The 26970-nt window shown below is 44.9% G+C and overlaps 2 protein-coding genes across 4 annotated transcripts in view; one reads left to right on the top strand and one right to left on the bottom strand.

Moving 5' to 3' along the window:
• Positions 1–4246, top strand: part of RAF1 (Raf-1 proto-oncogene, serine/threonine kinase) — a 72311-nt gene extending 68065 nt beyond the window's left edge. Inside the window, exons 15-18 of one of the 2 annotated variants that reach the window (XM_036738750.1) lie at positions 1288–1406; positions 2381–2512; positions 2633–2767; positions 3051–4246. In XM_036738750.1, coding sequence (XP_036594645.1) covers positions 1288–1406; positions 2381–2512; positions 2633–2767; positions 3051–3191 — 527 coding nt within the window. In that variant the 3' untranslated portion in view covers positions 3192–4246. The remainder of the gene's footprint in view (positions 1–1287; positions 1407–2380; positions 2513–2632; positions 2768–3050) is intronic. The other variant, XM_036738752.1, reaches the window with a different exon arrangement.
• A 1138-nt stretch (positions 4247–5384) lies between these two features.
• Positions 5385–25534, bottom strand: MKRN2 (makorin ring finger protein 2). Of its 2 annotated transcripts, none has more exons than XM_036738753.1 (8): positions 25365–25534; positions 15120–15248; positions 12901–13085; positions 11665–11969; positions 10600–10814; positions 8934–9044; positions 6685–6829; positions 5385–6386 (listed from the first exon to the last, which is right to left on the bottom strand). In XM_036738753.1, the coding sequence occupies exons 1-8, from the start codon at positions 25388–25390 to the stop codon at positions 6243–6245; spliced, it is 1260 nt and encodes a 419-aa protein (XP_036594648.1). In that variant the 5' UTR covers positions 25391–25534; the 3' UTR covers positions 5385–6242. The 2 variants fall into 2 exon arrangements, with proteins under 2 accessions (XP_036594648.1, XP_036594649.1); XM_036738754.1 differs by having other exon boundaries at positions 25376–25522.
• Positions 25535–26970: the final 1436 nt, after the last annotated feature.

Below are 26970 nucleotides of genomic sequence, written 5' to 3' on the forward strand. Positions count from 1 at the left end.
ACTGTTCTCTGAACCCTATCAAAGAGAAATACCACTCTTCTGCCATGCCTATGAATCATGGCACACCATCCTCTCCAAAGAATTGGGAGAGTAGAGTATCCAGAAGGACACATGAAGAAGCCGTGGATCTTTCTCATAACAACAGTGCTACAAAGAGCAAGCAAGAATGGCTCACTGGTGCAGGCCAGCTAATAAATTTCCTGGCTTATGCACAGTATGGCTTGGAGGCTCGAACTGGATCACGTATGAGGGAGGTTTTCAGAGGATGAAACTTGTAGGGTGAGGGGTGATGTCATGAGATGGAAAGGGATGCAGAAGCAGGAAGGAAGGATGGCCAGGGTATGTTTAGGAAGGGCTTTCCAAAACTCACATAGGAGAGAATAGTTAAGGAATGTAGTTTTATTGGTACTCCTTGTACAGTTTCATAGTTAATGTCCTTCTCTAATGTAATACATAGTTTTCTGGAGACAGTAGAGCTAAAAAAATTAAAAAATTCCATTTTGGCCAACCCGGTAATGAGCTTCTCCAAATTTAGCTAGACAACACCACCACTGAGGTCCATGGTAACCTGTCCACCCTGTACCCACATTACTTTTGAGAACCCCAGATCAACTCCATACTTCAGCTACAGCATTAGTTGTAGAAAAATGTGCATATAAATTGTGTATATATGGGTTTAGGACAGCTAGGTCGTGCAGTGGACAGTGCCAGGCCAGGATACAGGAAGACTCCTCCTGAGTTCAAATCTGGCCTCAGACATTACTAGCTGTGTGACCCTGGGCAAATCACTTAACCCTGTTTGCCTCAGTTTCCTCATCTGTAAAATGAGCTGGAGGAGGAAATGGCAAACCACTGCAGTATCTTTGCCAAGAAAACCCCAAAAAGGGTCACGAAGAGTCAGACAAAACTGAAAAACAACCGAACAACAAATGCACCCTTGAGACTACCTATTTATATAATACAAACTGCGACGGAGCAAATGAACCAGCTTTAAAAACAGGAAAATCGTAAGTGACAAAAAGAAATAGGGAGTTATAGCTAATTTGCTTGGCTCCAGAGAGGAAATTTAGGGTCAACTAGTAGAGATTCCATTTAGTGTAAAGAACAACAGAATGCGCTCCTCAGTAAGGTAGTGAATTCCTTATCACTGAAAGTATTGAAGAAGACTCAATTACTTGTTGGAGAGATCATGGTGGGGGATTTATCATGCACTGGGCAGGTGACTACACTTTGTGATTCAGTTCAAGTTTTGTGATTTTTTGAAAATGGGTTCCTTAACACGTTTAGATATATTTCTTCATGAAGGTCTGACAGTGAAAATAGGAGACTTTGGTTTGGCAACAGTAAAATCTAGATGGAGTGGCTCTCAACAAGTGGAACAGCCAACAGGCTCTGTTCTCTGGATGGTAAGGAAATAATCTACATTTAAATTGAGCTTTCTTACTCATCTGATCAGATGTGAGCTCCCACCCCTTCTTCAGCAGCTGTATTGTCCAGCTAAGCCTGCTAAAAGTCATAGCTTAAGGCACATGTTAAATTAAGCACTTTACATGAGAAATAGAGCCTTGACTTTTTTACTTCTAAACAGTCTCACAAATAACATCTCATTTATCTTCACTCTGTGCATACATTTTTCAGGTATATAGATTGAGGCACAGAGAAGTGATGGTTCGCCTAGTCACAGTTAATGGCTTGAACATAACGTCTTCTGTTGTCTCATTTAGTAGGCTTACACCTGAAGGGGAGAGGAGGCAGGCAGTCCATAGAGAGGTTTCTGATGGCTTGTTTCTTCACTGTTAAAATCTGCCTAATGGGTTCAACCCTATTGCGGTCACTGGTAGATTTTACCAATCTTGGATGATATGGTTTGCTGTCTTTTAAGATGCTGAAAAACAAGGACAGAACCCTAATTTCTCAGTCGGGCTGTGGATGGACTGGGGTCAGATCCTGTTGGGTAAAACTCTTCCACAGGGGCTCTTGGAAGATTCACATAATCCATTCATTTAACAAGTACTTATCTAGTACCTACAGGGTGCAAGTTCAACAAGTTCAGAATTGTGAACTCCAGGTATCCCTTCTCACAGCTTCCCTCTCAGGCTTTCTATACATGCAGCTACTCTTGCCAGTATGACTCAGTCATGTTCAAATAGACTTCATTCTCTTCCTCTCTGCTACAATTTTATTATTTCCTACTCTACTCCCCAAAAAGATAGCTCCTATTTGTAATGGAGGTCTAGAAAAGTCTGCCTTCAGCCTCCTCTCATAATTAATGGGAGCAAAATACATTTCCTGGATAGAAAGCAAAATGGTTTCTAACATAATCTAGTCCCTCAACCCTCCCCAGAGAATGTTTATGGAAAACGATAAATCTTTTTTTCAGGCTCCAGAAGTTATCCGCATGCAGGACAATAATCCATTCAGCTTTCAATCAGATGTCTATTCCTATGGCATTGTGCTGTATGAACTGATGACAGGCGAGCTACCATATTCACACATCAACAACCGAGATCAGGTGAGTGCAGCTAGCAGCAGTAAAGTCCATTCAAACAGTTGACTTGAGATGGGGGCCCAGATTTAGTGAAACAAAAGGTAACCTTCTACAATAACACCTTCCTGTCTCTTCTTCATTTAGATTATATTTATGGTCGGTCGAGGGTACGTGTCTCCAGATCTCACTAAGCTATACAAGAATTGCCCCAAAGCCATGAAGAGGCTTGTAGCAGACTGTGTGAAGAAAGTTAAGGAAGAAAGACCTCTTTTTCCACAGGTGTGAACTTGCTCAGAGGCTTGAGTACCACTTGGGTTTATGTCTATTAAGCCTGCCATAGGGCCCAAGGGTGGACCCCCAGAAAATGGGAGATTGGAAAGGCCCTTCCTCGTCCTTCTTCCGTGTTAGCCAGCCATCCTGAGCTGGTAGGGATTCTCTGGTCTCACCTCTACTTCAGGCTGGAGAGGGCGTGTGTTCTAGATCCTTTATGTTCTGGTTTTATGTCATTTTGAACATATTTTGAAGTTGCCTGAAATCTGCCCCTTTTGCTACCTCTTTTCAGATATTGTCTTCCATTGAGTTACTACAACATTCTTTACCGAAAATCAACCGCAGCGCTTCCGAACCATCTCTGCACCGTGCAGCGCACACAGAGGACATAAACTCATGCACACTGACATCCACGAGACTCCCGGTTTTCTAGGCATATCTTGTACCATCGTCCCCAACAGGAAAGTCCCCAAAGTTCTGCTTTTCTTACCTTAATGGATGAGATGAATTTTTTTTTTCTTCAGAAAAAGCTGCTACAGATTTCTACAATTCAAGTACTACAGGGACATCACTCCACGTTGCCTTTTTCTACTGTTTGTTTGCCCAATGAGATGTTTTCCACTTATGTCATGTGTCATAATGGTGTCATTTTACCAACAACTAACAGACAAGATGCAATACAAGCCAGAGTTTTAAAAATAGATGCCCTTGAGCCTTATTTTCCTCCACTGAGGTGGATGTGTTTATTTGGCAATATTTTCTGTTGATCATTTTTGTTGGATTAATTAGCATTTTTATAGTAAGAATGGCTAAAATTCTTTGTGGGGGGATCCTGAAAAGTTCCAGTCCTAGAGGATGTTTCCGGACAAAGACGGCAGTCCAGCTCCAGAGAAAAGGGGATAATGAATTCTGGATATGAGTTCCTACAATGAGTATTAAATCATGCCAAGGAATTTTAATTCTTTTAAAAGACGGCAAGTTACCAGATAGTTTTGCACATAGAAAACAATGATGCGAAGGAATAAACTGTTCTCCAATGGGGGCCATACATACAGCCTTGCTGCAATTATTGACCTAAGGAGTGATACCTTGGTACTTAACAGACTTCTTTCTTGCACCCAATGAGATGTCCAGTTGTGGAATTACGGTCTTTTGAATGAGGAATTGCTATGCTCCTCTCAGTATATTTCTCCACTCTCAGCAAGCAGAGTGACCTACCAATTTGAAGCTGTCTTCCAGGAGATGCACTATATGAGGTATGAGTTTAAAAAGATTGATCTTTCATTTGTATCTGGCTCCCCAAAAAAAAGTCCGTTTGTCATGTCGCTTTACAGTCATACCTCGTATAACAAGGAAACTGAATATATACAGTTTTTCTTGATGGTTTGGGTTTTTGTTTTTACTGCTCCTGAGAAAATGAATTTATTGTAAGCCATGGTTCTAGTGATTTATCTTATTTTAATAAAATAAGTTAAATTTAGGTTTTAACAGCCTCCTTTTTTCATTTATTATGGGAAGATTGTGTTATTTTAGAATATAAGCTTATAAGAATATAAGTGTGTTTTGGCCATTTTCTAGAACTGTAAACAAATTTTTCTTGTGTAGTAGAACAAAGTGGAATCAGTAAAACTCAAATACAGTAGAATAAGGACTTGGCAGTGCATGGCTGTGGGTGGGAGAAGGCAGCATGGTCTATTAGGTAGAAAACTCGACAGGATTCAGACTGAAGTCTTCATCTGTGTGACCTTGGGCAAGACACTGGTCTTCAATTTCCTCATGCATAAAATTAGACTGGATAAACAGTTTAAGGCTCCTTCCAGCTTTAGGTCTGTATTTACTATTATGGTGATGGAAACTCTTGAGTAAGCTTAGAGAAAGAGCTTTCAGACCTTTAATGATTCTGGCCCTTAGATGTAAAACAATGCCACTCTGGTTCTTAGGTTTAAAAAGTATCCTTGTGTATAGAAAATGAAAATGCATATAGCTTGCCTAAGTATTTATGTGGGGGAAGAATATTAAATTGAAACTAATAGATTAACATTTAAAAACCAGCAGGTATTTCTACCTGGTAGGAACTCTTTGGTGCAAAAGTTTTCTTAACTGCCTTTAAATGCTGACTTTGGACTATTTTTGATGTACTTCATATAAGAACAGATGATCTGATCAGCAGGGCTAAACTTGGCTTTAGGAAAATCCCTGTATTAGAGTTCCACCTTCTGGGAGCCTCTTTTCCTCCAAATGCTTGTACTGCTGGGTAAAAAACTTGAAGTGGGATTTGTTACAGTAGTAGTAACAGTATGTAGTAACTTTCTGAACTCTAAAAATTTGAATGTGATCATCAAAACTTAACTTGGGTCTTTACTCTTTTTACACCTAGGGAGCTCTGTTTGAGGCCAAAGGGAAGTGAGATATGGGTGTCTCTTATCATGTGTATGTGTAGTATTAGTATGTATTAGTATTAGCCCCTTTACAACACATCTTTGTTTCCAAAGTGGCCTTATGGCCATTTTGAGCTAAAACAGCCATTAGCATCATGAAAGGGAGACTGGCTGACTCTTTAATCTGGTTAGTGCAATAAGATTCAAAGAAGTATTACTCTCAAAAAAGCTCAGACGGACTGACCATACCTGAGAAATCAAAACAGCTTTAATAGGCAAAGTCAAATTAAGGTTTTACACTGCAGGTATACTTTATTTTCTGTGACGTGTGCCTGAAAAGATGTAAAATCAGATTTTTGAAGTTAAATCATTTAAAATGCCTGAGGGAAGATAGATGGCACAACGGGGCACAGTTTATTTTGTTTGTAAATCTGGATTTTCATATTGGGTTTTGCTTGCTTATTGGCAGTACGCCATGTGGACTAACCCAGGAAGGGCAAAAGAATGCAGAAAGCAGAAAAACTGCCTTTTGTTGCCAGTCACTCTGTGTGCAACAGCCCTCCGCCTATCAGGCTGGATGCTCCCTTGTATTTGCCCCCACCCGGAAGTCACCAACCAGGCTTGGACCGTGTGCGTGAACGGCTGGTTGGATTTTCTCACAGATCTTTCATTTTGTCAGTGTGGGTGCCTCCTCTGCCAGTGAAGGTCACAAGCCCTCTGACTACTTTAGTAGATAATCTTCAAGGGATGCTGTGGTCGACCTGCTGATGAACCTCTTCAACCTTAGCTAGTCTGGTCTTCAGCTGACAGCCATACAGAGGCGTAAAAGTAACTGAAGAATTAATTAACCATGAAAATGGAGATTACGTATACTTCTGTTAATTTTTTATTTTATATCCTTCAATGTTTCCACTGCTGTAATAATGGAGATTGGATCAGACAAAGGTTTAACAAACCCTCACTTAATCCCAGTGACACATCAACTACTGTTGCAGTAAATGTAAAACTCTGCAGCACACCCTCTAAACACACAGGCCTGGTCCGGCAGAGAGCCTAGGGTATGGGATGGCAAGGGGGTGGGCTGGGGCGGGGGCTTCAGTTCACTCTCAAGGATTCGAGGCAGACTCTTCCACTCCTGAAAGGTGCATGAAAAGGTCACCGAGTTCGGTTACGTCATCTTCCTCAGTAGCTGGGATATGCCGGCTTTCTCTGTCCTCAATAAAATCCCAAAGCCGGACAGAATTGAAGAACTGCAAAACACACAGCCAAGAAGCCAAACCATTCCAGCTCTTGTCAGTGAAATAACCATGAAACGTAGCCCCTAATAAAGAGCTATTCAAGCCTAGCTATTAAAGAAGAAAGAAAACAAGAAACACATTCTCCAAAAGAACAACTTTTCTACTGGCTCGGCTGATCTCTTTGGATACTGGCTTCCCAGATGGGTCCAGATGCACAGAGATCCGAATGGATGTATTTTTGAAAGCCTAGCATGCCGATCTGGCCCCCAGGAAGGGAAAACAGCCACTCACCACCCTCTCCGCTCCTTACCCTCACGGTGCCTTCTGAACTGAGCTGTTTCCTAGGTTTCTCAGGTTCAGCTCGTGTCCCATCTGGGTAAGCATGGAGATAGAGGCATTTTCCTCCAAAGGGGCAGGTGCCCTTGCCTTGCTCAAAGTATTTACAGGCTTTTTTCCTTAAGAGGAGAAAGAAAGCAAAAATTATTCTCTGGCCTAGTCTGTCTAGACAGGAGGATAGGAAGGGAATGATCTGACCTTCAGGGCTAAGGTTCTGGTCTATGATTCAAAGGCAAGGAAGGGCCAGACAACCTGTCCAATGAACTCAGTAGACCAAAGGCCTGTGGACAGATTTCAGGGAGTTCATTCAGTTGGACAGGGGAAAAAAATTACCTAACTTCTAAAACTGAAATTTATCTTTCAATTATGAATTCAAACCAAATGAAACCATCATTCTCATTAGAGCTGTCTATAATATATAAGATCCTCAAGGATCTATGATCTATGACATGAAAATAGCTAAGAAGCCCCTGCTGGCTACACCCTTCCCTCTCCAACCAACAAGCCTGAGAGTCACCTGAGAGTTGTTGTGATACCCTCATGCTATGTCAATATAGGGCAACTTCTGTCCCTGACGCTAAGGGTGGGGGGTGGTGGTGGTGGTGGTGGTAAATGGCAAGGATGGTCCAGCCTTCTAGGCAGCCTGTCCCAGGGTAAACTCCCTGACCTACAAGTGAGCTCCTCCTTCCTGGGCCAGCAGAACCTAAGAGATCCATCAGCACGGGAAGCTCTTATAGGCAAGTGCTAGGTAACATCTGCCGCAATTGGAAGATTTTATTTTTCTTTTGCAGAATTTTAGGGCTAGAAGAGACGCTGTACATCGTGTCAGACATGGGGCAGCTGCAGACTGAAATGTAACTGGGCAGTGTTTGACAGAACTACATACAAGGACATCCTGTGCAGCTGCAGGGATCTGGTTTCTGTTTGAATTTGACTCCAGTGACCCAGATGATGTCTTCTTTAAAATATTTTATAATCAGAGAAGAGGAACCTGGGGCCCAGCGAGGAGCTGGAGCTTGTTTCAGATCACTTAGTAGGTCAGCAGCAGAAATGGACTATAATCCATAATGTGATGCTATCTCTACGCCTATGAGTTTCACATGTTAGATGTGGGGGTGCAGTAGCAGCAGCTAGATTACTTCTTATTCTGATAGCATTACCCGCCCCCCCCCAGGGCATTATCCCACAGGCATTCACAAAACTTTGACATCAAGTCTGTTTTAGTTGCTGCAGAATTAGAAAGGTCAATTATTAGTAAATCAACACATATGTACAGAGAAAAGGGGAAGACCGTATCAGACTATCTCTGCTTTTTTTCTCATTTATTTCACCTTCCTCTGGAAATCATAACCCATTCTCAAATATTAGGGGAACTGAGACCAGCGAGGGCTAGATAGTTATGAATGCAATGAGCTAAGGAAGATGAAACCAATGACCACTGTGAATCTTGTTTACAGGTATACTTTTCCTAAAGCCCAATTCTAGATTCCAACATCAACTGGATTTAAAGCAATTAAAAAGCTCAAAGGGGCAAGATGGTTGGGACAGAGCTACAAAGTGTATAGAAGTGCATGCCATTAGAAAGAAATCCCAGATACAATGGAGTCCAGATACTCATGCTTCTCAAACTCCTTGCCTCACAAGATTAAAAAAAAAAGGCTATCTACCCAGAAGAGACCAACCCATAAGGGGCTCACACTAAGGAATAAAAAGATCTCCTATCAAAGATCCCTTTGTTTCTGTCAAGGACAGAGTCCCAAGTAGGAGTTGTCTGAAGTCTGACCCAGCTTGTGTCCTTAAGATCTCATAAGTACCAATGATATACACAGTGACCACAGGCAGTTAAAAGTCAGCACAGTGTTCATCAAATACAAATGTAAGAAACAGTTAATGTGTTCAGTTCATTCATGTATAGGTTAAATAGAACAAATAAAAAGTATTTCCTCCTACTCCTAGTAAGAAGTCTTCAAGAAATTAAAAAGCTAGAGAGATGACAAAGTAAGCAATGGAAACTAAGCAAGGTGACCCCATAATGTGAACTCTTCCTAGGAATCTAGCGTGCCTCCTGCCAGGCAAGCTGTCTTTTTGTCAGATGTGACAGGGATCCTTTGGGGAGTGCTCACAAGCTGCATGGGTTGAGTCTGCCTGGGCCCTGGCTCAGAGCCCTTCATTGGGGGAAGCTTTCATAGGACCTCCTGCCTGTGCAACCCTTTCATTACTTACCCCATTCCCTGCTTAAATGCTTCGATCAGTTCATTTTTCTTATTCTGATCTTCAACCCAGTACACACTTGGAATGACGAATTCAGATATCACCCGGCACTCTGGACAGGACCTGTAACAAACATCAAGAAAGTCAGGACAAATGAGCAGCCCTGTGCAGTAAATGCATTTGCATGTGGGCTTACTTTACTCATCCCAAGCAACCAGACCAGAATATATTACTGCAGCAAGAACCAGGGGAAAATTGCTTGGTGAGAATGTTGAAGCTACATGAATTAAATCATATGACTTCAATTCAAAATGGACCCTCCAGGTATGCTTACAGTCTAGCAGGGGAGGCAAGATAACGAAGCATAGTACAAATAAACTCCGATAAACCTTGACAATTCCAAGGCAAAGCCCCCTATCAAAAACATCTCCCTTTATGGCCTTCATCAGTGCCTGAACTCAAAGAACACATCAAATCCCCAAAGTGGAAAATGCCTTGGGTCTAGTCTCCTCCCTCTACAGGATTCCTGGCAAATGGCTGTCAAGCTTCCACTTGAACATCTCTAAGTAACAAGGACTCACTCCGCCTTGTGAGATAGCCCATTCACCCTCTGTCAAGGAAGGGAGAGCTACCCCTTGCCTCCATGTCGGCCCCTGTTCACAGGGATCAGAGAGCCCCCAAGTCTCACTTGTCTTCTTACAGATGAGGAGAACTGCTGGAGCTACCTCCTCTCCGTAATGACATCCCTTCCCCAAGTGTCTTCTTACTGCCTTCAGTGATCCACATTCCCCCCCCCCCCCCCCTGCTGCCTTTGGATCCTAGTCTTTAGAAGGCTTTCTGTAATCTATTAAAAATGCAGATACTCCTGAGAAAGGGAGTCTCTCAGAGCCATTGTTGTGACATTACCAGTTCACACTAACATAGCATTTTCCTCACAGCAATCCTATGAGGCAGGTTTGTCATTTCCACTTTACAGAGGAGGAGTCCCCCGGCCATTAAGTGTCAGGGCTGTCACTGAGCCTGGCTGGGAATTCTGTCTCTTTCCATTACATCAGACTGCCTGCCTCTCACTTGTTCTTTCAACTATCTGAGAAAAAAAGTATGGAATACAGGATAGGTAGGGACCTGGGGGACAGGGAGGAAAAAGGAAGTAAGTACAACCCTAAAAACAAAACCTTTTTGGGCAAGAACCCCCCAATGTATACTTATTTATTGTAACTGCATACCTCAGTCTCCTCATCTGTACAATGGGGATAGATAACAGCATCCCCCTTGCAGGGTTATTATAAGGATCATCTGAGGTAACTGTAGGGCACTGAGCACATGCCTGGCACTCTAGAAATGCTGGCTCTTGTTATCCTATTAGCTACTGTGCTGTTACATTTTGTACATTATAAAATCTACATAACATGGACTGACAGCTTGTACTTCTCTAGAGCTTTAAGGTTTGCAAAATGCTTTATAAATATTACTTTATCCTCCTGACAAGCCTGCCAAGGAGGCAGTATTACAATTAGCACTATTTTACAGAGAAGGAAACTAAGGCAGCCAGCCCAAATGGCTTGTCCAGGGTCACACAGCTAGCAATCGGCTGAGGCAGGATTCCAGGCCTGGGCCCGCCTGGCTGCAGGGACACCCACAAGTGTTTAAAGCTGCCTGCCTGCGGGGTAATACTCACTTGATGATGGGATTCTCAAACTGCTTGGCGCACCTCCACTGCCGGATACAGGACAGACAGTATGTGTGGCTGCAGTTAGAGAGGATCCCAAACCTCCTCTCTGATGCTGAGGGTTTCTCATAGACCACTTCCATGCAGATGCTACATACTTTCTCCTGACTTGCTTGGAAAGCAAAGGCTTTCTCCATGTCGTGTTCAAAGGTTGCCATGCAGAGCTGTATTGCCAACAAAGGAGGAGATGGGTTTTTAGAATCCTCTGCAGCGAGGAGAGGGAAGACAGCATAAACTGGGTCCATCCCCAACGCTCCTAACACCCATGGTCCCCCAGGGTCACTTGACTAGCCGGATGCTGATCCGGGGGACAGAACTGTGGTCCCCGGCTCCTCTGCAGTCTTTCCAGTATACTAAGGCTGTTGCCAGAAGGGCCGAAGAATCATCAGTTCGAACTGGGAAGGGGCAGAGTCTCTGACCAGGCTTAGACCCGGGGGCAGCCTAGGGCTCTCCTCATTTCCTGCCTCCTCCTACACTCAAGCCTCAGAGTAGTCCCAACAGACACAAAGGGTGCTGGGGCAGAAAGATCCCTTATATTATTAGAAGAGGCTACAAAGTTTCACATCACAAGACTCAAGTCACTTTAGCATTGTCTCCACTACCTCCCCTTCCATTATGTGTACGTGGATTGGCAGCAGCACCTTGAGCCCTTCTCCCTAAGTCCTGCCCAGCTGCCTCCCCAGGCTATACCTGAAAGGGGGCTTTGCACGACCTGCAGACATGGACCTGGCTGCATTCCAGAGCTGGGTAAAAATAGGTTTTTAAAAAATCTACATCATTTTGCCCAAGTCCTAGAGCTTACATATAATTACTAGGCAAATGCTTGTTCCTAGAACAGGTTCACATCACTACTCTCCTGTTCCACATACTATGCTAAAGCCCAGTAACACAGGCATCATTGTTTTCTGTAGTATCTTGGCTGGGCATGGGGAAAGCTGACAACTTTACAACACTTTTTGCAGTTTGAATTGCCTTTTTAAAAAAAAAAGGATCATAGGGGATTTTGTTCTTTACCTTCTCGTGCGTCTTTCTTTGCTCTGAGTCAAAAGGATGCAGGACTTGTAACCTACAGATCTCACAAACATCCCCATGGAGATAGACGCAAGCATCCCCGAAGTGGCACTCGCCAGCGGCTGCGTAGGGGCACAGCTGCTGCTCGTTGCCGTCAGAGCTCCCGGCTTCCAGACCATCCAGGCCACTCCGGATGGCATCTAAGTAGGAATGAGGCTTCATCTCCACGCTATCATTTGAGTCACTGCAACCTCCCAGGTCACTCACAGCACAGGGCCTGGTCTTTTCTTCAGTTAAGCCACACAGATCTTGACACACAAAAACACACCAAGGCATATGCATAAAAAAGAGCAGAAAATAGCCCACGAATCTGAAGGAAGCCCTTAGGATCCCATTCCCTGAAGTCAGTGTCACTGCTGAGCTAATCTGCAAGAATTCCCTATTCGATAAACCTTAACTTCTGTACACCCACCACCCATGCACTTCAGTGACCCTGTCAAAGACAGAACACTGGGATGGATAAAGCACTGGTCTGACCCAGTATAGCATTTTATGTTCTTCTGTCCATTTCCAAGAGAAAGTTTGTACCATTTTGTTCCAGAAACCCCTTCACCTGCTAAGGGCCACCCATTAAAAATACTTTATATAATTCCTTTCCCTCTAAGGATCCCAAACTACTCAACAGAGATTACCTTCCAATAGCCTCCAAACATGTGACTATATGCCAACCACAAAGCTTTAGAACAAGAGTTCAATAGAAGAGTTAAACAAAGACAGTGTATCTGTTAAGCGTTAGAAGATGAGGTCATTATTTATCCCAAGTACTTAGCACTGAAACCCAGATACGACTACTCACCAAAGGAGAAGGCAGCTGACAGTCAACTGACATGACAATTGTTCTAAGGTCACGATTTTATTTTATGGAGATGATAAAATCAGAGGGAGGCAATTCAAGCTCAAGCTGTGCTATTGCGCTTGAGGGCAGAATGCCAGGCAGGAATGACTTACTGACCACTCAGCTACATTGCCCTGCTCATACTGGTTTTTCTATCTAGGAATGCTAGAAGGAGACACAGAGGAGAATTCGGTCCCTGGGCAGAACACAGTTCCTCAGTCTCTTCCACAAAAGATGCACAATTCGGAACAAGCAGGCGTGCAGAAAGCCAATGACAAAGGGGGGGTGGTGCAGAGAGGGGAGAAAAGAAGAGTGCAAGGACAGATGCCGGCTCTGCCACTCACTCCGGTCTCTCAGCACCAGCGTTCTCTTCTCACGCTTGCCGGGTTCATGGGAACTGCTTTTCATTATAGATGCAGTCACATCAGGATGGGGGTGTGGACTGTGGAAAATTGGTGAAGGCAGGCTGTGAGGCCCAGCACCTGCTGTGCCACTGCCAGCTGCCGCTGCTGGCCTCATGTGGTCATATCTGAAACAGCAACAGAAAGGGACACAGACATTTGGCACTGTCACTCTCCATCACACACCCAAGCAGTCTGGACATAGGATTTTCTGGACTTGTGCTCTGTGTACCACCGTCAAGGGGCCAAAGGGATGGATGTTGGTCAACACCTCTAACTGAGAGTCCATTCTTATTCAGAGTTCCCTCATTTGTACAATGACATGGTTGGACTAGAGGACTTGGAAAGTCAAACATTATGGGAGATGAGGTAAAAACAGTGGTGACCAGGGCATAGAAAGAGACCCACTTAGCAAAAATCTAAAACCAAAATAAAAAGAAAAAAGAAATTCTTGAAGTGATGTACATCTAAAAACAAAAACACTCCTGAACTAGGAAAAAGAATCCCTTCAAAAACAGCTATGGTTTCCAGGTGTGCTATGAGGCTATTCACTCAGTCATTCATTGGCAGAAACTCAATCGTAATAAAGTCCGAGGCTGCTGGAGAGAGCTGAGGAGTCAGTACACCGTGGCTTGAGTGCCAGCTCAGCCCCCAGCTCCCCATATGACTAAAATTCACTTGCCAGCTTCTCTGAGGTTATTTCCCCATTTATAAAATGGGCGTAATAACACACACACACACAACCTCCCTAGTTCATAGGGCTTTGAACATCCTCAAGTCAAAGAATGGCTGCTCTGGATCCTGGGGACCTGAGTTTAGAACCAGCCTCTTTTTTCTCCTCACTGTGTCCCCTGGAGCCTCATTTTCCTCAGATGGTCTCTAACACCCCTTCCAGCTCCAGTTTTACCATCTTACCATTAAGGGCAAGCATGCAGATGATTAGCACTCATCAGTCCAACTCCAAGACATACAACACTCTACTACTTCAGAGAGGCTGCCTTGGGCACTGTCACTCTCTGGTTGTCCCCTCCTCCAGTATTCCCTCCCTCATTCCTCCTCCCCTTACCCTCACAGAATTCCTCTCTTCCTTTAAAAAAGGCAGACCAGTGCCCCAAAGCTTTTCCTGATCCCCTGCAATGCCAAGTCACTTTGTCTTTACTGTCCGTGTGTATTTAGATACTCACACAGAATGGAAGCTCTTGAAGGACAGGGACTGCTGTAAGTACCTAGAACCCAGTAGGTGCTTAATAAATGCCTGTTAACTGACTGAAGACAAAAATGCTCCAGAGCTCTCACCACTAGAGGAATACCCATCACTCAACACTGACTCATTATATTACACACGTCTGTGTAATATAATGAAAAAAAGATTTGGCCTAGAGCTGGGTTCTGATCCAGGGCTAGGGGCATCTTGACTAGGTTACCTCTCAGTTCCTCATTTATAAATTATAAATATCATCTCTGTCTCTCTTTCTTGTGGATATTTATAAATATAAACTAATACACACCTAAAACCATTTTGGGAATAAAGGTGCTTTTTAAACTTAGAAATAAATAAGTGATGTAGAAAGTACATATACCCTGGTTTTGCTAAGGTGACTGTCACTTTAAAAAAAAAAACCACTAAATCTGGAAGCCAATTTGAAGATGGATCTCCATGATTGAAAAAAAAAATTTTGTAAGCTCAGTCTAATTATCATTGCACAATTTGAATAGTTATTAAAAACAAGACAGCTCACTGAAGCTTTTTATTCCCCTGGGAAGTCCCAAAACTATTAGGAAGCTTCTTTCTCCAGGAATATATATGCTAGGAAGTCCCAAGATTATAATCCCAAAATAATGGTTAATATTTGGTTTGGAAAGTAATAATTCCAATTGGTTAAGATGTTTTGAGAAATGGGTTCTCACAACAAGAAGACTATAATCAGCCACATCCTCTTAAGGGAAAGAGGGGGAGGGGAATTCTGCTTAAAAGGCAGAAAGCCGCCAGCACTTGCTCAGGAGCCTCCCCTCCCCAATCCATTACCTCTACCACCCCAACTCAGATCCACTATGAGGATTCAAGTGATTGTAGCTCCTTTCTCCTTCTCTGGGCACCTTCACACTTAAAGGCTTTATAAGCCCCATTCCCAGAGGTGCTGGGTATATCAGGATGCTCTTGCCTGCAACGAGATCCATAGGCACAGTAGCCTTTCTGGTAGAACTTGCAGATGGTAGATGGCTTGCTTGTTGATAAGTCATGTGAAAACAAGCACTGGCTCCCTTCACGACACACACCATGCATGAAATACCTGCAGAGAAAAAAGAACCAGGAGCCTCTATTAGAGGCATCGTACACATTACCTGATCTTCAGCTCCCTTGTGTAAAATGGAAAGTCACGTATGACAAGGGTCACAGAGTCACGAAGACCCGGTTCAAGTCCAGCTGTCGACACTCACTAACTAGGTGGCTGTGACCTCAGCTCCTTCGTTTGTAAAAACGGGGGTAATAAGAATGGTGGTGTGCCTATCTCACAGGGCTCTTACATGCCCCAAGTGATGTAATGTAAGGACGGTTCCCTCCAAACCTTAACATGTCATAGTTGTTGCTGTTCAGTTGTTTTAGTTATGCCCATGGCCCCATCTGGGGTTCTCTTGGCCAAGATACTGGAGGGGTTTGCCATTTCCTTCTCCGGCTCATTTTACAGATGAGGAAACTGAGGCAAACAGGGTGAAGTAACTTCCTCAAAGTCATACAGCTGCTAGGTGCCTGAGGTTGGATTTGAACTTGGGTCTTCCTGATTCCAGGCCCCGTGCTTCATCCACTGCGCCACCTAGCTGCTCTCCAATCATAGTAAAGATTACTATTTAAAGGAATCCTTTTATCGCATAAACTTTTCTTTTAAGAATCCAGACTTAAAAGAGACAACAAACCCACACTCACAACACAGAGATATAACACAATCCGAGGAATCATCAATGTAACTGATGGAATCAGTGAGTCAGTCCAGTTTCCACCCCTGCTCTTCCACGGGTTCTTCCCTGACACCCCCCAGCCCTCTCTCTCAAAGATCCCTTGTGCAGCCTAAGGAGTTTCTCATCATCTCCCCATTAGCCAGTGAAGTTCCCTGAGGGCCAGGGCTTGCCTTTCTTTGTACCCCAAGCAGTTAGCACTGTGATCTGTCTCTGCAGAACCTAGAGCACTCATTCAGCCAGGGCAGCCTTGGTAAAACTATACTAAAGCAGCACGTCAATTATAAAAACAAACTTCTGTTTTCATTTTCTGTCTCTCCCCCCATCTTCAACCCACAAATATCAAGTCTCTCCTCCGGACAAGGCAATGTTCCTTGTGAATTTGCTGAGAGTCGGGTCTGTCTCTTGGACTCCTTCAGGCCTCACAGCACTGAGCACAGTCAGTACCTTGCCTGCTTCTAGGTCCATCCCTTGTTGGATGGATGGATGGAAGAAGGTAATATCTACTAAAAGAAAAAGACTTGGTGAGGGGCTGGAAATGGCTGCTGCTATGACCATCCAAAAAAGAGAGGCACTGCAATGAAAAAGACTGAGGTCCAAGCCTCTACAATGATGTACACAGGAGTGTGGAACCAAGGGAACCTCCAAAGTCACCCCCATCCAGTCTTCTCATTTTACAGACAAGGAAAATGGGTCTGAGAGAGGGAGTCACTGGCGTAACGCCCAAAGCCAAAGTTCACCTCCTTCCTCCTCAAATTCTTTCTGACTAGAAATCACCTCCACAAGTGACCCAGAAATCTTCTCTCATGTTCTTTTTTGTCAGTTTAATACAAATGTTTACCAAATCCTAACCTACCAAAATAAGGCCACCCCCTCTGGAAACTGAAAAAGCTCAAAAACCTTGAGATAAAGAGCTTCTTTATACAGAAGGAAAAAGAGTGAGACTTGACTAGATGCCCTGCCAAGGGGAAATACTGGCTGAGAATAGCAACAAATCCAAAAAGACTTTAAGGACCTTTCACCCATTCCTCTAATTGTTTATTAAGGGAAGCAAGGTTACACAAGGAATGGGGTATAGCCCTAACCTTTAGGGAATACCTTCTTCCCATAAAAGATATTTTAGCACCAGATAAATACTGGAACAAGTGGGTCATCTCTCATAGTAACTTCTTGGAAGGGGACAATACTAAGGTCTAAATTCTGATGAGTTGTCAGTTTTTCAACCTTTAATAATTCAATCAGAACAAACATTTATTAATTACCTACTGAATGCAAGGTACTGTGCAGATACATGAAAAAAAAAGTCTTCTCAAGCAACTTACATTCTATTTGGGACTTGGGAGGCACATAAATAAGTATGGTGTAAGACAAAATTAGCAGAGATAATGCACCAGTAACTCAGGAGAGGAGAATCAAGGAGGGAACACCTGAACTAAGCCTTGAAAGAACCTAAGGATTCTGAGAGAGACTGAGGAGTGCATGCCAGGTATGAGGGACAGCTTTCCCAGATGCAATGCCCAGTTTAGAAAAGAGCAGAATATACCGTGTTCCAAGAAACCCTGTCTAATGTATAAAGGGGAATAGTGTGAAATAAGGAAAGTAGGTGGGAGGCAGGCTGTGGACAGCTCTAACTGCCAAAAAGCCTTTTCTGTTTTACCCTAGAGTTGCTGAACGTATTGGGTCAGGAAGAACTCAAAATATCACCTCAGGATACACCACCCCCCTTTATAATATACATACATACAGGATATACACACATATGTATGTGTACATATATAAATTTATATGTATATATACATAATACTTTAGTAAAAAAATTTTAAATTGTATTATACTTAGTACACCAAAAGTGATTCTGAAGAAAATTTCCAGGAAGTGCCAGGTACAATTTGTGGCAAACCCAGGGCACAAATGTCTTAAACATAACCACGACTAGGAAGGTTCTATTTTGGCCTAGATTGTGCTTCCCACTCTGAGTATGAGAATTCCTTTTTAACACTGAAAGATGCTGCAGACTCTCACATGTGGGAGACAGTCTTCAGAAGATAGATTTGCTTATTTATAAATTCACAGACCACTTGCAAATGACACAAACTGGAAACACCTGGTCTAGAGCAGGGGTCAGCAAACTTTTTGTAAAAGGTCAGATAGTAAATATTTTAGATTCTGCAGGCCAAGAGGCAAAACTGAGAATACTCTGCAGGTACTTATATAAGAGAGAACAAATTTCCACAAATTTTTTTAATTGGTGAAATTCAGAATGCAATAATATTAGCTCAGCACAAATTTTTGTAATACAAGTCTGCTAATGACAAAAGCTGAATTCTTTTTAGGGCAATAAGATATCACTTAATTGGCATTCAAAGTTTTGTCTCCTACCATCAAAAATCAATTGCACATGTTCATCTATTAACATTGATCTGTAAAGAGATTTTATGTATTTCATCTTTGAAAATGTCTTTTCACATAGATTCTACCAAATATTGTTATCAGTGAGCATGTGATTTTAATTGAGTGAAAAGGCTAACAGTCTCAAACAAGACATTTTTTTCACCTACTGTAATGAAATATGATTTAATTAACTCAACAGCAGCTTTTTTGACTTGGCCTAGTAATGAGCTACTTGCTTTGACCGCAACCTTATTCTTTTAAATAAAAAGTTTTGTCAAGAAATTCAGCTTGTTTTACCAATATCAAACTTAATATTGTTTTAAATTTTGGAATTTTTCTATTGTTGGTTTCTTGTGAATTGAGAATAAGGTAACAAATACTTGCTGAGTTGGCTGATGTCACCTATGTTGTATTTCTTTAGCACCGCTATGGTGGCACTGCAGAAGAAACACGATGCTCGGCCATAGAATTGAATAACAAAATAATTCATACTCCACTGTGTCTTAGAAACATGATATTCAATCCACTTTTCTGCTCTTTCCTTGTTTTAATACAACAGGCATGCACTAACAATAAAAAGTAAAATGCGCACTGCAATTTATGGTGGCTCAGCAGCAGCACAGACCATCTCTAACACAATTACTCAACTCTGTGGTTGTAGTACAAAAGCAGAATTCTTTATGTAAAGTGGAATTTATATACAAGCAAGAACTGTCTGTAATCATACAAGAGGAGGGCCTGCGACTCAGAAAGGATAAAGCAGGGCTGGAGGTGCCAACTGGGGAATCCCTGGGTAGAGAGAGTTCATTCAAGAAATGGGATGGCCAAGGTTGCCAAAAATGAGAGCATATATAGAAAAGGGGGGAAGGGTCAAGGGGGGGAAGAGAACCTAAGGTCAAACAATGGCAAAGCAGATAGAACAAAAGTGCAAAGACTTTGCATATAGAGGATGAGTTGTGGGAGTGAGGTAGGGAGGGGAATGAGTAGGCTGACCTAGGTCTTTTCAGAAAAATCAGAGTCAAGGTCATGGGGGGACCAGTGACGGGTCTGAGGAGACCAGAAATATATGGTGAATGGGAGAGGGAATAAATGATGATTAGAAGGGTTACTGTTGAAAACACACTTCTGCTATGGCTCTAGCCAGGGTTACCCAGAGTTGGAAAGAAGCAGTGGAAACACTTCTTGCTGCAGCCAGACATGTTGCTTCACTAGCTTCTGCCACTGTATCTGTACTGTTGATGGCAGTATGTTGGCTCTTTGGGATTGTGGCCCTCCTTGTCTAGATATTCACCTACCAATTCTGCAGTAGAAAAAGTACTCACTTGGAATCAGAAAGACCCACTGTGCAACTCCGGGCAAGCTATTTAGCCTCGTAGCTTCAGTTTCCTCATCTGTAAAATCGGGATAACAGCTGTACCTACCTTAAAGGTCAGGGGTCAGATGACATTGCGTATGTCAAGTGTTTTGTAAACCTTAAAGCAGTACATAAATGTCAGAATTCTGCTACGAATCAAAGTCAAGCTCACTGGCCTAGAGTTTTTCAGTTCCACTCTCCTTCCTTTTTAAAAGATTAGGACCCCAGGCTAGCCCCAAAGTACCCTCCTCTGGTTCTCCACTAGATGGCTGATAATGTCTCAGTAATCACATCTGCTAGTTTTTTCAGCACCCAATGTGTCTATGCTTGGAGAGCTGAACTCATTCAAAGCAGTTAGCTCTCATTCTCTCCTTTTTGATCTTGGTTATCAACTCCCTTTCTAGACATTTTTGCTAACTCCTTTTCAGCCCAAAGATTATTCTCCTTGGCAGAGAAAACAGAAGCAAAGTCTGAGCTGTACAGCTTCAAGGTCTCTCAGGCACCATCCTCCCACAAGCCCCAGGCAGTGGTTCTTTTGGTGCTCTGATCCTCTTCTTTTCCCCAAAAGTGACTTCAAATGATGCAAGTTTCCCCCACCCCAGCCCTCCTTGGCTTTCCTCACTCATTCTGAGTCTTATCATTCCTGATCGTATTCTTAGAGCAACACGCTGTGCTTGCCAGGCAACTGTCTTCTGTACCGCATCCATATTAGTCTCTTGAGGTAAGTCTCCCTCTCCCTCTTCACTGGCTTTTTCTTTGTGTCTTCAGAATTTCATTCTTCCCATGGGTAGATTTCGGCTGTATAATTTTTGTTCACAGGATCCGGTTCATCCTTTGAAAGCTGCTCTTCCAAGACTCAGGGTCCCCAAGTCAGACTATGCCCAACTTTCCTTTTATTTCAAATCCTAAGATGGAGTGATGTTGTATAGGTCGGAAGCCCTCACCTTTCTCCAGGCCCATACAGATCATCTAAGCTGGGACAGTTCTTTTCATGGTAGGAAAACTACTCTGCAGGGTAACATCTCCTGGACCAGGGTGAGTCCATGGGATCCTTGATCTAAAGCTGTTTAGTCACATACACTCCCACCTCCCCATGACAGGCTCCTTTCAGCTGCAACAAGAAGTCCTGGCCATTGCCTCCCTAGGGCCAAGTCATTTCCATGGCCAGGGGAGCTATGTGGCACAGCTGCTGCTGCTGCTGAGGGACCTCTAGAGACTCCTTATCCATCTATCTCTGTGTACCCTTTCAGTCCTGCCGATGTCTGACAATTCAAGGTGTATCACACCTCTATGCTAGGCTCAAGATCTGTATCCCGAACTTCTCTCATCTATGTCCTTTTTATGTCCAGGTCTCTTGACGATATTACTTTAAGATTATTATGTCCCTGATGACAAAATTCCTTATCTTAACCCCAGCTGCTCTCTGCCATGCTTCCTCCTCTTAATTCCTGCATTTCCTCACAGATATACTTTACCATGCTCCCTCTTTCTATTCCCACATTATATTCTGTTCCTTTTGGATAAGTTAAATCATTTCAGAGCTGTACTTCACTCGTGGCTTTCTTCCTACCCAAGTCTTACTGATACCTATGAGGTCAAATTTATTTCTTTGCATTAGGATCTCTTTACCGTGTTTGTTGTTTCATGAAAATAGGCTGAATATTATCTAGTCTCTTTTTCTCTCTTAATGTTTGTTAAAGTTGCCACTGGGTAAGCCCAGAGAAAATGTCTCTGAAAGATACAAAGCTGAATTCTGCAAAATAGACCAAACCAAGCCTACTGACAAAATTTGGAGAGTCTACTATGTAGGTAAATGGCTCAACAATTTTCAGTACAAGGACATTTCTGTGGATGGCCAGAGGCAGCCCAGTAAGATCACCAATCCATCAAAGAAATTCAGCACAGTGCTATGAGGAAAGACTAGGACTGAATGTCAGAAAGAACTAGGTTGAGCTCCAGCCTCATCATTTACTAGCTTGGACAAATCACTTAATCTGATTCTCAGTTACTTACTTCACTTGTAAAATGAAGATAATTCTGGTCTCTCTTAACCATGGTTTCTGAAAGATCAGCTGAGATCACAGGACAGATGTACATGTGGGTCCTCTTCCCTTTTTTATCCTCTTTGGGATACAGACCTAGTAGTGGTACTGCTGGATCAAAAGGTCATATGCTATTTCTAAAACACAGATTGTTCTTATTAGGGTCGTCTCCAGCCTGCCTTTCTAGGCTTAGTGAATATTACTCTCCCCTTCACTCACCTGATGTTTCAGCCAGACTGGCTTATTTGCTGATCCCTGTAGACAACTCGACATCTCCCCTCTCCAGGCCTACTTATACCTCTTGCCTGAAATGCACTGCCCTGCTCACTCATCCCTAATTTGTGGAATTCCTGCTTTCCTCAAGGCTCAAGTCAAGTATCACCTCCTACAGGAGGCCAGCCTCATTCTCTCAGCAGCTAGTGCCTTAATCCAGAAACAACTTTATTTACTTATCTGTATGGTTCTTCCCTCAGAGCAGAAAGCCAGCTCCTTGGGGACAGAGATGTGTTTTTCTTCCTTTTATCCCCAGGGCCTATTGTTTAACAAGGGCTTGTTGCATGAAAATAGAAGAAAGTGTCCCTCCTAGAAACACTGGGTTATGTGTATATAACTCAAAGTCAGCTCACTTTATCGCTGGTCTTTCCTTACCACATTGGTAAAATAGGGATAGCACAAATTACAATTATCTATGCAAATATGAGCAATCTTTATCCCTAATTCTCATCCTCTTTCAATCCAACAGACGTTTATTAAGTGCCTACTTAAGTATACCGAGAGTGTGGTTGAACCAACAGCCTAGGAATGCAGGAGCCCCAGCCCCAGATGATGCTCTCAGCATCTGAAGGCCAGAAATTATAGACCAGCTACTTGTTCTGTATGCAGAATTTGTGATCTAGTATACAATATCCACATATACACACAAAACAATAATGCAAGAAAGGATAGAGGGAGCACTTGGGAAGAGGGAATAGAGGCAGGGCCTGGAGTCAGGAAGATCTAAGTTCAAATGCAGCATCTCTGTCTGACTCAGTGATATCATCTGTAAAAACGGAGATAACAGCACCTCCCAGGGGTATTGTGAGGCTCGTGTGAAATAATACGGTAAGGTGCTGCGCAATCCTTAAGCTGCTATACAAATCCTACTACTACCACCACCATTCCTACCACCACTACCACTACCATTACTACTTGTGCAGGGTTAGCTAAGTGGCACAGTGGATAGAGCTCCAGGCCTGGAGTCCATAAGACCTGAGTTCAAATCTGACCTGAGACACTTACTAGCTGTTGTGACAAGTACTTTGCCCTCTCTGCCTCAGTTTCCTCACCTGTAAAAGCTAGAGAAGGAAATGGCAAATCACTTCAGTATCTTTGCCAAGAAAATCTCAAATGGGGTCACAAAGAGTTGGACACAAATGAAAAACAACTAAACGACAAAAATTACTTGCGGTTCATAATAGGAAAGGTTATTTCTCACTTGGGAATTAAGACTTATAAAATAACAGAATTTCAAAGTTGAAAACAACTTCAGGAACCATTTAGTCCAATGCATATTTGAAAAAGATTCCTTCTAAGACATACCTGACAAGGAGTGATCCAGTATCTGTCCAAAGACCTCCATTTGCAGGGGAGGTCTGGCCACAAGGGCAGCCCCCTCCCCCTTGGTTTAGCTCTTAATAATTTGTTCATTACATGAAGCCTAAAGTGAGTTCTGTGCAACATCTCCTTTGCTTCTAATTCTGCCCTCGCTAACCAAGCACAAGAAGTCTTAATTCTTATTTCAGGGAAGAGACCGTGGGGGCCCCTGGGCCAATTCCCCCTCCCCCCCAATAACCTTCCCAACGGTCCTTCATGGAGGAGGAGGTACTTGAGCTGAACCCTGAAGGACTAACCAAACTGTAGAGAAGGGAAAGGAAGGATTCAAGTTGTAGATCACCCAAAGGTCAATAGGGAAGAAAGCAAACGGTGGGGGTGAGTCAGCTCAGAGATCACTACAGATGAGCAGAACATCAAAGCGAGGAAAAGAAATTTGTTTGAACTAGAAAGAAGAGTGGGCCAGTCATAGACGGAAGGGGGACAAGCAGCACGCACCGTGCTAAGTGCTTTTTACCACCGTTATCTCATTTGAGGAAGAACAAAGGATGACCACTGAGTGGGGCACCCAGCATTGCTCCAGAAGTTTCCATGTCAACTGAGATAGAGAAGAGTCTTGGAGGAAAACTGGGCAGACTCTAAGGGAGATGTGTGAGAAGACAGGGGCACACCAAGCTTCTCACCCACTGAAAACGCATGACAAGAGTGAAAACTGGCCCACTCCGATCACTGAGACTACAGATTAAAGTAATGGCATTTCTAGCCAACGGGATTCCCACTCCCCGGAGAGAATAAGAAAGCGTCCAAGCGTTCTCAAGATTTTACTTGTGTTTTTTTGAAAGGAAGAGAGCTTCTTACTTCAGGTTAACATCATCATCAGAACTGATTTTCTGAACAAGATGTGAATCCACTGTACTGGCCCACATAACACAGGAAGGGCACAGAACTACAGAAGAAACCCGGGGCAAAGTAGAAGTCATAGGAACACCCCCGAGAAGGGAGGAAAGGAAAAGCCATCCACGAATATAGGAAGGACTGTCAGAACTAGGGATTGGGCGCCTTGTTTTGCTTAAGCCTCAGGGGGTGGGAATTAAGGCTGCAAGAGGCAGGTGCGGGCTGACATCGGGAAAATCCTCCTGGAGGAGCTGTCTAGATGTGCTTGGCGGGTAGGTACTGGAATTCACCATCGCTGGGGGTCTCCAAGTCGAGGCTGGCTGACCACTCGGAGGGGCACTGCCGCCGGGGCTGCAGACCAGGTTCTGGGTCGGACTAGTGCACCTGCCTACGTGGGGAAGGCGGCTCGGGGCGTGGAAAGGAGGCTGGGTTTGGAGTCCCTCACACCCTCCTCCTGCCGCTCACTAGCTGCGGGACAGCCTCGGACAACTAAGCCACTTTCCCTACTTGGGTCTGTTTCCTCATCGGTAAAAGGGGCTGATAAAAACCCCACTGCACAAAGTTGGGGATAATAATGCCACCTACCTCACAAAGTTACGGGGGGATCCAATGAGATAACACGTGTAAAACGGTTTGAGAAGCCCCCGGAAGCTCTCATTCTATAATCTCGAGAGTAACTGGCACTTCAACAGCGCTTTAATGCGCTGGCCAGATGTTACTTCGCGGGATCCCAAAGCAGGATCTCGAAGGGGGAGGGGGGCTCTAACTTTATAATCACATCAACACCTAGCACGTAAATAGGGTAAAGCGCCTGTTGGGGGTTATCTCACGCGGCCCCTGAACGGGACCTACAGAGGGGGAGGGGAGCTCCAAACTTGGGACTCTCTCATTTCGGGGACTGGGGGAAGGGACCGCTTTACGGGCGGTTCCCCCGGTCAGTGTGACCTCAGCTGCCCCATGACCTGCGAAATGGGAAAAGCAGCGCTCGCCCCGCCCCCCTCCCCGCGCACGGGCTTCAACTACTCAACAAGCACTTGGGAAGCGCCCGCCACCGGGGACACAAGAAAACGCCGAGGCGGCGGCCCCTGCCCGGAGGCACCGGGGCATCCGCGGCGGGAGGAGGGTCCCTTCCCCCTTTCTCCCAGGTCCCCCTCCCCCCCGGCATCCCCTCCCCCGGCACTGACCGGCACGTGACCTGCTTGGTGCTCATGATGGAGGGTGAGTGACTGAAGGACGGACGGCTGGATGGAGAGGCGGCCGCTCGCGCACCCCCGCCGCCGCTGCCGCCGTCGCCGCCGTCTCCGCTCCCGAGCGCTCGGCCTCTTCCGCCCGGGGCGCCGCTGCTCTGCCCCGTCCCTCCGCTCCGCCCCGCGGAGCCGCTGCGTCACCCGGCCCTCCGCTCCGCCCCGCCCCGCCCTCTCGGGCCTCACCTTGGTAGCACCGGCTGGAAACTCCGCCGCCGTCACAATTGGTTCCGCCTCCCGGGCAGAGGGCCCCGCTGGGGTGCCGCGCGTGCGCACGGCCTGGCTCCTCCTCGTGCGCCCAGGCTCCCCTGGTTCTGCTTCTTGGTGCCTCCTGTAGCTCCGACCTCGCTCCAGCCCCCGCCCCTGGGCTCCAGCCGACCCCGGCTCTGCCCCGGCCACCTGTCCAGTCCCAGCCCCTACCTCTGCTGTCCCATCTCATCTTCCTCAGCCCCGTGGAGCTCCAGCCATACCTCCTCGTCCTCCAGCTCCACCATCACCTGGGGCGTCTCCTCCCGGGCACCCTCGTTCCTCTGTTCCGGCTGGCCCTGCTCAGCCAGCTCCCCCTGCCCTCTGTGGCCCCCCCCGGACGAAGGCTTCTTCTCCACCACCCTGTTGGTCCCACTGGAAAGCCCTCCATGGGCAGACGCTTTCCACATCTCTCTCTTGTCTTCGATGTTCCCCCCAGGGCCCCTGTCCGGACCGTCTCTCGGCTTCCCTGCCCTGCCCTCACGCCTCATTTTCAGCCTTTTCCAGTCTTCCTTGTCTGCATAATTGCCTCTTCTCAGCCCCGTGTCCACACCATCCTCCCTCTCCGACCCTTCCCAAATGTCTTTTTGCATCTTCTTCATTCTTTCCCGGTTGTCTCTTTCCGGGTACCGTCTGTTCAGATAACCGTTGGAGGGCTTCCAGGACTGGTCGCACTGGCCCAAGTCACAGATCCAGCTGCCCCCTTCCAGCTCCCACACCCTGCCCAAATTGTCCCTCCGGAGCCGTCTCACTTTACCTGTCCTTTCCCAATTGTCACTGTCACTATACTCCGCGTCCAAATTGTCCCTTTTTAGGCTTCCCCCCGTGTCCCAGTCGTCCCTCGGGCTCCTGTTACTTTCCCAGTTATCCCTCCTCAGGTATCCACTCTTGTCCCAATTTTCCCTCCCAAGCTTCCTATCCTTTTCTAAATTCTCGTTCCCCATTCTTGTCCTGTTCTCTCTTACCCTTCCCAGATCCTTCCTTAGCTCTGTCGCCCCATCCCACCTCTCCCTTGTCAGGCTGTCTCCCTTCAGTCTCTTCCCCCTGCCCCAAGAACCTTTCCCTAGCCCTGTCACCCCATCCCAACTCCCCCTTGACAGGTACCTCCTCCTGTCTAAATCATCCCTCTTTGGTCTCCTTCCCCTGTCCCGAGAACCTTTCCCTAGCCCTGTCACCCCATCCCAACTCTCTCTTGACAGGTGGTACCTCCTGTCTAAATCATCCCTCTTTGGTCTCCTTCCCCTCTCCCGAGAGCCTTTCCCTAGCCTTGTCACCCCATCCCAACTCTCTCTTGACGGGT

This window comes from Trichosurus vulpecula, chromosome 9, assembly GCF_011100635.1.
Source record: "Trichosurus vulpecula isolate mTriVul1 chromosome 9, mTriVul1.pri, whole genome shotgun sequence".
In the NCBI taxonomy this organism is placed as follows: Eukaryota; Metazoa; Chordata; class Mammalia; order Diprotodontia; family Phalangeridae; genus Trichosurus; species Trichosurus vulpecula.

Bases quoted from the DNA above. Each gene is read 5' to 3' on its own strand.
- MKRN2 (XM_036738753.1), bottom strand. From the start codon at position 25,390: ATGAGCACCAAGCAGGTCACGTGCCG. The intron at 10,815-11,664 runs GTAAAGAACAAA...TTGGCAATACAG, and splicing joins AAAGAAAGACGCACGAGAAG to CTCTGCATGGCAACCTTTGA. The intron at 9,045-10,599 runs GTGAGTATTACC...TGTTTGTTACAG, and splicing joins TTTGAGAATCCCATCATCAA to GTCCTGTCCAGAGTGCCGGG.